The following is a 9389-nucleotide window of genomic DNA, read 5'->3' on the forward strand; positions in this document are numbered from 1 at the left end:
CTTCACCAATGGTAAAAATACACACTTACCAGAGGGATACAGTGCATCCAGAAAGTATTTGCATCGCTTCACTTTTTCCACATTTTGTTATGTTACAGCCTTATTCCAAAATAGAATAAATTCATTATTTTCCTCAAAATTGTGATTTTTTTCCCTGTTTTTTATTTTTAATAAATTTACAAAGATTTCAAACAAACTTCTTCTACGTTGTCATTATGGGGTATTGTTTGTCAAATTTAAGGAAACAAATGAATTTAATCCATTTTGGAATAACGCTGTAACATAACAAAATGTGGAAAAAGTGAAGTGCTGTGAATCCGGACACACTGTATGTTGTCTATAACTAGAACAGCAATAAGCTCTTTTTGTAAATGGCATTCAGAATCACCACTTTCCCTCTACAGATGACAGGACCAGACTGCTCTATTCCACTGCACCAGGCTATAGTATCCGAGTTATCAGCATGGTGTCACCAACCAAAAACAATATTTTTGCTCATAGTATAACCAGTATTATAGAAAATGACGGCACAACCTCTAGCCCTTGACAGTGTAGCTCTCCGTAAGTTTCATGCAAATGCACATCACCAGACAGCTCTTGATGACATGCATTTGCGTGAAACATACATAGAGCTACACTGTGAAAGACTAGAGGTCATGCTGCCATTTTCTGCAGGTTTGGCGGCCCCTTATGTATGTTTGAAAGCAGCATTTGTTTTTATACTGGATGTTTTTATACTGGATGTTTTTAACCACTTACGGACCACCCGCCGTCATTATACGTTGGTAGTTTGACACTAAATACCATTGTTATGGCAGCAGATAGCTGCCATAGCTCCGTTGTTTTTCAAAACAGCGGACGGTCCCCTTTCAGATAAAAGTGGTCTCTGCCGTGGATTCAAGCCCCCCCTCCCGCCGCGTTACAGTCATCTTCGCTGCTTACCAGAGCCGTCAGTAGTGGCGAAGACGATCGTGTCCTTTCCCCTTGCGCAGCTGGGAGTCTAGTGAGGGAAATGTGGCCCCACTAGGCTCCATACTATTGGATGACGGAAACAGCGTCAAACGTCACTTCCGCCCAATGGTTTTAAGGGCAATTTTTTTTTTATTGAAAAAAGCGCCCCCATTTTTTTAAAAATATTATTGCATTTAAGTGTAAATGTGAGATCAGAGGTCTTTTTGACCCCAGATCTCACATTAAAGAGGTCCTGTCATGCTTTTTTCTATTACAAAGGATGTTTGTTTACATTCCTTGTAATAGGAATTACAAGGAATGCAGGAAAGTGACCCAATTTTTTTTTTTAAATGGACAGTGTAAAAAAAAAAAAGTGCCCCGCCCCGCCGAGTTTGCGTGCAGAAGCTAACGCATACGTAAATCACGCCCACAAATGAAAACGGTGTTTAAACCACACATGTGAGGTATCGCAGCGATCATTAGAGTAAGATCAATAATTCTAGCCCTAGACCTCCTCTGTAACTCAAAACTGGTAACCCGTCTTCCCATCTTCTAATAAATGTTCCACATGTGTCACCGAAAAGAAACCAAATCGTGCCACCACCGCCTTATAGAATGGCCACTCACCAGACTTCACCATATAATAAGCCTTCAGTTCACTCAATGGATAACCACTTCTCAATCCACTCTCCCGTTAGTAATTCCTTAATATCCGTATACTCATATAAAGGTAAATAAAACCAACATAGTGTAAAACCATTTCACCTTTAACCACTTAACGACCAATGCACGCTGATGTACGTCCTATTTTTGAAGAGGGATATCTCGGTAACGGCAGCAGCTGCTGCCACAACCGAGATATCCATCTCTTCAGGCGCTGGTCGTCTGTACGATAATGGTGGTCTCTGCAGCGGGTTCGCTGCAAGATCACTGTTATTGGCGGCGGAAGAGGTGACACCCCCCCTCCCGCCACCCTCCCGCACCTTTCGCCGCTTACCGGAGCTGTTGGTAGCGGCGGAGGTGATCGGGTCCTCTTCCTTTCTGGGTATATAGACGAGTGGGGCTAAGATGTCTCTTAAAGGTATATTTTTTTTAATGTCATTTTTTCAAATGGCTTTTTTTTTTTTTTTTTGCATTGGGGTGTCCGTTTAGTATATTTTGATATTTTACATCTCTGGAGTTCTCTGCTCTTCTCAGAGATATTTGTTCTCACCCATGTGGCAGTTTAATATATCATGTAGATCACTTCTCCCACTGAGAATAGAAGTGATCTACAAACGCTCTGAGAACCCTGAACGGCTTCTGTTTCAGGGAGCCACGGAATGATCCGACCTCAAGGGGAGGGGTAATGAGGGGCGGGCATGACCTGGTGCCCAGGAGCCAATGGAAGAAAAGGAGGCTGAGGGAACTGAGAGAAGCGAGGGGGGCGGAGCCATATAAATAGGGGGCGGAGCTTAGACGGGACCAGTGCACGAGGAGACATCACAGGAGGAGGCAGCTTTGTTCACTGCTCCTCTACATCCAAGATGGCGGCGATCGAGGCGGCGCTGGCGCGATTGCGGGCACAGGCGGCGGTGAAGGGACCGGAATGGCTGACCAGGCAAGTGCAGGAGCTGCTGGGGGACAGTGATGAGGCGAGGGGCGGCGGGGGGACTGTACCACGGGCCCGGCGGTCTCGGCCGCCGGCGCGATTTTCGCCAGGCCCCGCCCCTCGGCCACCTCGTGACCGGCGGAGCCCGGGGAGGAACGGATCGGTCCCCCCGGCGAAGAAGAGGCAGCAGGAATGTCGGGGTTCAGGGCGGTCGACACGCCGCCGGCCCGCCCCGGGGAGCGGGGCCACAGGCAGTACCTGCGCTGGTTCCCCGTCTCACAGCCCGGCAACCAGTCGCGTGGGGGTGCTCGGGGGGGGCCCCAGCACGAGCGGAGTTCGGGTGGAAGAGGTGCCAGGGGCGGAAGACGGCAGGAGCGTAGCAAGGAAGCTGGAGACAGGGAGGAAGGGACGCAGACCGGCAGATGGACAAGCAGGACGCCGCGGGGGACAAGTGGAGGAGCAGGGCGGTACGGGGGGGCACCACAGGTCCGGTCCACATCGCCGGTCTGGGAGTGCGCACCCTGGGGAGACACACCTTTCCAGCCGCCGGAGCGTTGCGGCCTCTGGGGGGGGATCGCCCAGGGGGCTCCCTTCGCAAGCAGAAGCGGACGTGGCGGAGCGGTCGGAGGGAGAGCTGTCCACAGAAGACGAGGTGGCAGATCCGGCAGTGGAGAGCGGCAGTGCGGCTGTGGGAGCGGTGCCTGGTCGGCCCGGTAAGTCCATGCATAATGTTTTGACTGATGCTTTGCAGGGGTTGCTGGGGGTGGTTCAAGGGGTGCCGACGGGGTCTCCGGCACCGGTGGTGCCGGTGGGGGGGGAGCAGCGGGGGGCGGGGCCCGGCTCGACTATGCCGGCGCCTGCACCGCAGCTGCAGGGGCTTCTGGACGGCCTGCGGGCATTGGTGGAGAGGTTTGGGGGGGCGCCGGGCACTCCTGCCCTGGCATCACCGTGGGGGGCGGGTGCGAGTTCGGCAGCTGCGGCCGTGCCGGCGGCGGTAGTGGAACCCGCGGCATCCGGGGTTGAGGGGCCGGCATCGAGTGGGGGAGCCGGTGGCGACAAGGTCGCGGAGGTGGCGGCAGGTCGGTCGGACGTGGTCAGAATTGGGGACGCGGCACGGTGCGAGGTGTACGTCTGCTTCGAGGGCCCGCTGGGAGCGCACTTGAAGCCGGAGGTCCGGGAGAAGATTACAAAAGGTGAGTACGTGGAGATATTCTCGCTGCTCCCATTAGAAAAGTTCAATTTGGATCGGGTCAAACCTAATGACACCAAGAAGGACGATGAGGAAAAGAGGCGTTACCGGCTGATACCGCGAACGTTTGCAAATTGGTTGCAGGCATTCGCGATATTGGCGAGCGTCATTGGGGAAAAGAACCCCGAGCACTGCTCGGCGTTGTTTTGTTACATGGACGCCATCGGGGAGGCCCACAGGGTGTACGGGGGTGTTGCGTGGCTGCGGTATGATGAACAGTTCCGGCAGCGAAAGGCGGTGCGTCAGGAACTGCGGTGGGATCACAAGGACATCAGCCTCTGGATGCGACTGGTGTCCTCGGCCCGGGCCCAGCCTTCGTTTTTTCAGGGGGGGGCCGGGGGTACAACCTCCTCAGGACTGTCGGCCGGAAAGAAGTGGGGAGTTTGCTGGCAGTTCAACGAGGGTGCGTGCAAGTTCGGGGGTGCCTGCAGATTCAAGCACGAATGTTCGGGTTGCGGGGGGGCCCACGCGCTGTCTCGGTGCTTTAAGAAAGGGAAACGTGCCGGCGACGCTTCTAACAAGAGGGAGGACGCCGGTGAAGGTGGAAAGGATGCTTCCTTTCCTAAATAAGTACCCGGACGGGGAGGCGGCGCGTCTGCTGGCGGAGGGGTTCCGCGTGGGTTTCCGGATTCCTTGCGACCTGCAGGTGGTGCCGCCGTTGGCGCGGAACCTCAAGTCGGCCCTACTGCATCCGTCGGTAGTGGATGACAAGTTGGGCAAAGAGGTTGCGCTGGGTCGCATGGGGGGTCCTTTTGAGGAAAAACCTTGGGGGTGTCTTGTGGTGTCTCCACTGGGGGTTGTCCCCAAGAAGGAGCCGAACAAGTTTCGGCTCATTCACCACTTGTCCTTCCCGAAGGGGGGTTCGGTCAACGACTTCATTGATCCGGAGTTCTGCACGGTATCTTATACGTCATTTGACGCGGCGGTCCGGTGGGTGCGGAAGTACGGCCGGGGGGCGCTTATGGCAAAGGCGGACGTCGAGTCAGCGTTCCGGTTGCTTCCGGTGCACCCGGACAGTTTTCCACGGTTGGGTTGTCATTGGAGGGAGCAGTTTTACGTGGACAAGTGTTTGCCCATGGGCTGCTCCGTTTCGTGTGCGGTGTTCGAACAGTTTAGCTCGTTCTTGGAATGGGTGGTGAGGGATGTCTCTGGCCTCGAATCGATCATTCATTATTTGGACGATTTTCTATGCTTTGGCCCCCGGGCTTCGTCTGTGTGTGCGATTCTTCTTTCCACGTTGCAGCGCATCGCGAGCATTTTCGGGGTGCCTTTGGCGGCTGAAAAAACGGAGGGTCCTGTGCAGGTGTTGAGTTTTTTGGGCATAGTGATCGATTCAGAGGCCATGGAATGCAGGCTGCCGTTGGACAAACTGGAGGGCCTGCAGAGGGAGATCCGGGAGGTTCAGGGTCGCCGGAAAGTGCAGTTGAAGAGCTTACAGTCATTGCTCGGCAAACTGAATTTTGCGTGCCGGATTATCCCTATGGGGAGGGTGTTTTGCCGACGGCTGTCGGCTGCGACGGCCGGGGCAAAAGCCCCGACGCACTTCATTCGATTAACGAAGGAACACAGGGACGACTTGAGCGCGTGGCATGACTTCCTGTCCTCTTACAATGGTCGGGCAGTCTGGATGGCCGGGCCGGTGAGCAATTTCGATCTGGAGTTGGTCACCGACGCGGCCGGGTCAACGGGTTATGGGGCGTTTTTTCGGGGGGAATGGAGTGCGGCACCGTGGCCGAGCTCCTGGAAGGAGGCAGGTTTCCTGGGCAATTTGGTGCTATTGGAACTCTTCCCGATAGTGCTCGCACTGGAGCTGTGGGGGGAGAGGTGCAGGGATTTGAAATTGCGCATTAACTGTGATAACATGGGGGTGGTGCAGGTGGTGAATCGCATGTCGGCATCTTCCCCCCCGGTTATTCGAGTTTTGCGTCATTTGGTCTTTCGGTGCCTGCGTTTAAACGTGTTCATTTATGCCGTGCACATCCCAGGGGTGGAGAATGCCTTAGCTGACTCACTGTCTCGTTTCCAGTGGGACAAGTTCAGGGAACTGGCGCCTGGAGCGGCAGTGGACGGACTCCCTTGCCCAGAGTGGATGTGGGCGCTGCCCTTGGAATCGCCGCGGGATGGATACGGCGGTCTGTGAGTGGGTCTACCTGGTCAGCATACGAAAGGGTATGGCGGGAATGGCAAGGGTTGGTGGAGGAGGTGTCCTCGGACGGGGATGCGGGTGACTGGCGTTTATTGGTGCTGTATTTTGTGGTCTGGAATATGGAGGGCGGGCGCTCAGCGGCCGCGATTGACAAGAAAATGGCAGGTTTGTCATTTCTTTTTAAACTGTTGGGTTCGGAGGATTGGACAAAAGACTTTTGGGTGCGGCAGATGCTGCGGGGTTTCCGTAAACAGAGTAAGCGGGGGGACGGACGGCGTCCGGTGACGTTCAACCTTTTGGTGGCCATATGCGCGGAATTGGGGTCGGTTTGTAAGTCAAGTTTTGAGGTGCGACTGTTTACTACGGCTTTTTCGTTAGCGTTTTATGGGGCGTTTAGGGTGGGTGAGTTGGTCAGCCCGTCCAAAAAAATGCCGGGAGGGCTGTTGGATCAGGACGTGCGGGTGACGCGGGATAAGGTGTGTTTGCTTCTCCGAAGATCAAAAACTGACCAGCGGGGTCGGGGGGTGGAGGTTGCGTTGTTTCAGTTACCTGGGTCCCCGGTTTGCCCGGTTGCAGCGGTTCAGGGGTATCGGGGGGTCAGGCCGGGCTGGGAGGGCCCGTTCCTTAGGCACGAGGATGGGTCTTTCTTGTCACGGTTCCAGTTTGTGTCGGTTTTTCGGCGGTGTTTGCGGAATCAAGGTTTAGTAGCGGCGGAGTATGCTTCACACTCCTTCCGCATCGGGGCGGCCACGGAAGCGGCCAGGTGCGGGTTGGATGAAGCATCGGTGCGCAAGATAGGTCGATGGGAGTCGCGTAGGTTCAGGTCCTACGTCAGGCCGCAGTTGGTGGTAGGGTGCTAGCGGTGGGGTGGTTGGTTTGGAGTGGGTGTCCCCCATACAGGAAGTGGGGGTAACTCGACAACTTGGTTCCAGAGGGCTTGGTGTCTGGTGGGATGGTACGGTTGGGTGGTTGATGTGTTTTTGCTTTGTTTTGTTTTTTCTCTCCGTTTCAGTGTACGTGTGTGTGGTTTTTCGTTTCAGATGGAGGTGCACCACGCCTCGTTTGGATCGTGGGCCATTCTTATGTATGTTGGGGGGCCAGGAGAGGTGACATGAGACCGGATGGTAGGCAGCTGGGGATTTCCAGGAGAGCAGCGGAGTTGCATTGGTTGGGAATCCCGGGCATGCAGTGGGACGGGGTGATGGGCGTGGTGGACAGGTATGTGCTTCTAGATGGGCCCCCGGATGTGTTGGTGCTCCATGCTGGGGGGAACGACCTGGGGTTGCGTAAGGTCCGGGACCTGCTCGTGGACATAAAGGCGGATTTTCTGCGGCTCCGAGAGAGGTTCCCGAACACGATTTTGCTCTGGTCCGACATCGTGGCCCGGACAAGGTGGAGATGGGCCAGATCGGTGGCCAGTATCCAGAAAACACGGATCAGGGTGAATAAGGTGGTGGGAAGGTTCGTGGTCAAGAATGGAGGGTTGGTGATTAGACACAGGGAACTGGAGTCTAATGTGGGTTTGTATTTAAGACGGGATGGCGTACATCTCACGGATGTCGGCATCGACTTATGGTCCCTGGGTTTGCAAGGGGGCATTCAAACTGCTTTAAGGGTGTGGGGTTGCCCTCAAGGGTAAGGGGGGTCACCCTTTCAGGCTGTGGCGTTATCTTTCTGGTGGTCTTTTACGGTGGCGGTAAAATGGAGGTGATCTAAAAGGGGTGGGGGGCTCATCAGTAATAGGGGGCCCCTCCGGGGTATTCCCGAACGTTGGACGGAATACTGGGTGTTTTGCACTGCAGGAATTGGTTGTCTCCGGGCGGTCACAGCTGGAGGCCTGGTTTATGTTAATGGTACCGCAGTGAGGTTGGTTTTGGTTATAAAAGTGGGTCACCGTCAGAGATCACCAGACTGGACTTGGGTTTAAATGTTGTTTATGGTTTATATATATATATTTATATATTTATATATTTATATACAGATCTTTGGAGTGAGTTAAAAATTTCGGTGTGTTAATAAAAGGCTGTTGTGGCCAGTTTTACTCCAAAGAAAAGGTGTGGTCTCATTATTATTAAAAGGTTGATAAGGGGCAGAGGTGTCATGGGGTTTTTAATAACAGGAAAGGGGACATTGGGGCTACGCAGGTCAAGGGAGCCACGGAATGATCCGACCTCAAGGGGAGGGGTAATGAGGGGCGGGCATGACCTGGTGCCCAGGAGCCAATGGAAGAAAAGGAGGCTGAGGGAACTGAGAGAAGCGAGGGGGGCGGAGCCATATAAATAGGGGGCGGAGCTTAGACGGGACCAGTGCACGAGGAGACATCACAGGAGGAGGCAGCTTTCCCACCCTCCCTCCCTAATGTGGGGTTATTTGAGCATTCAGGTTATTGGTAGCTGGCTGGTTGTTGTTTTTCTTTCTTTCTTTCAGGAACAGAGGATTGGTCGTCACAGCAGTAAAAACGGCCCTATTGGGGGCTGCAGCGTTATCTTTCTGGTGGTCTTTTACGGTGGCGGTAAAATGGAGGTGATCTAAAAGGGGTGGGGGGCTCATCAGTAATAGGGGGCCCCTCCGGGGTATTCCCGAACGTTGGACGGAATACTGGGTGTTTTGCACTGCAGGAATTGGTTGTCTCCGGGCGGTCACAGCTGGAGGCCTGGTTTATGTTAATGGTACCGCAGTGAGGTTGGTTTTGGTTATAAAAGTGGGTCACCGTCAGAGATCACCAGACTGGACTTGGGTTTAAATGTTGTTTATGGTTTATATATATATATTTATATATTTATATATTTATATACAGATCTTTGGAGTGAGTTAAAAATTTCGGTGTGTTAACCGCTTCCTGCCCGCCCTATAGCCGAATGCCGGCCTTAGGGCGGGCGGCTTCCTAAGCCTGGCCGTCCCTGGACGGCCTGGTGTTTACTTCCGCAATGCGCGCCGCCGCGGGCGCGCATCGCGGAAGTTCTGTGTTTGCCGTGTCCCCCGGGGACAGGCAAACACAGATCGCTGTAAACGGCCAATCACAGCGGCCGTTTACAGCGTGATCGGCGTGTCCAATGGGAGATGATCTCATATGTAAACATATGAGATCATCTCTCAGCGCCGCTCTCCCTCCTCACACAGACAGCGTGTGAGAGGGGAGAGAAGAACGGCTGCAGCAGCCGTCAGTGTAAAAAAGAAAAAAAGTAAAAAAAAAGTTTAATAAAAAGTGCCATCCTCCCCCAGAGCCATCCTCCCCCAGTGCCACCCCCCCCCAGTGCCATGCCCCCCCCCCAGTGCCATCCTGCCCCAGTGCCATCCTGCCCCAGTGCCATCCTGCCCCAGTGCCATCCGCCCCAGTGCCATCCTGCCCCAGTGCCATCCTGCCCCAGTGCCATCCGCCCCAGTGCCATCCGCCCCAGTGCCATCCACCCCAGTGCAATCCACCCCACCCCAGTGCCACCTGCCCGCAGTGC

At 54.4% G+C, this 9389-nt stretch overlaps 1 protein-coding gene across 1 annotated transcript; it reads left to right on the forward strand.

The window, feature by feature from the left end:
* The first annotated feature begins 2273 nt into the window (after positions 1–2273).
* On the forward strand, positions 2274–8373 carry LOC143981853 (uncharacterized). Its single transcript, XM_077480006.1, has 2 exons — positions 2274–3255; positions 6978–8373. Exons 1-2 carry the CDS (start codon positions 2478–2480, stop codon positions 7574–7576), a joined length of 1377 nt encoding a protein of 458 aa, XP_077336132.1. The 5' UTR covers positions 2274–2477; the 3' UTR covers positions 7577–8373.
* Positions 8374–9389: the final 1016 nt, after the last annotated feature.

The sequence above is a fragment of the Lithobates pipiens genome, unplaced genomic scaffold (assembly GCF_037356315.1).
Source record: "Lithobates pipiens isolate NorthernLeopardFrog02 unplaced genomic scaffold, aLitPip1_a1.2 Scaffold_16, whole genome shotgun sequence".
In the NCBI taxonomy this organism is placed as follows: Eukaryota; Metazoa; Chordata; class Amphibia; order Anura; family Ranidae; genus Lithobates; species Lithobates pipiens.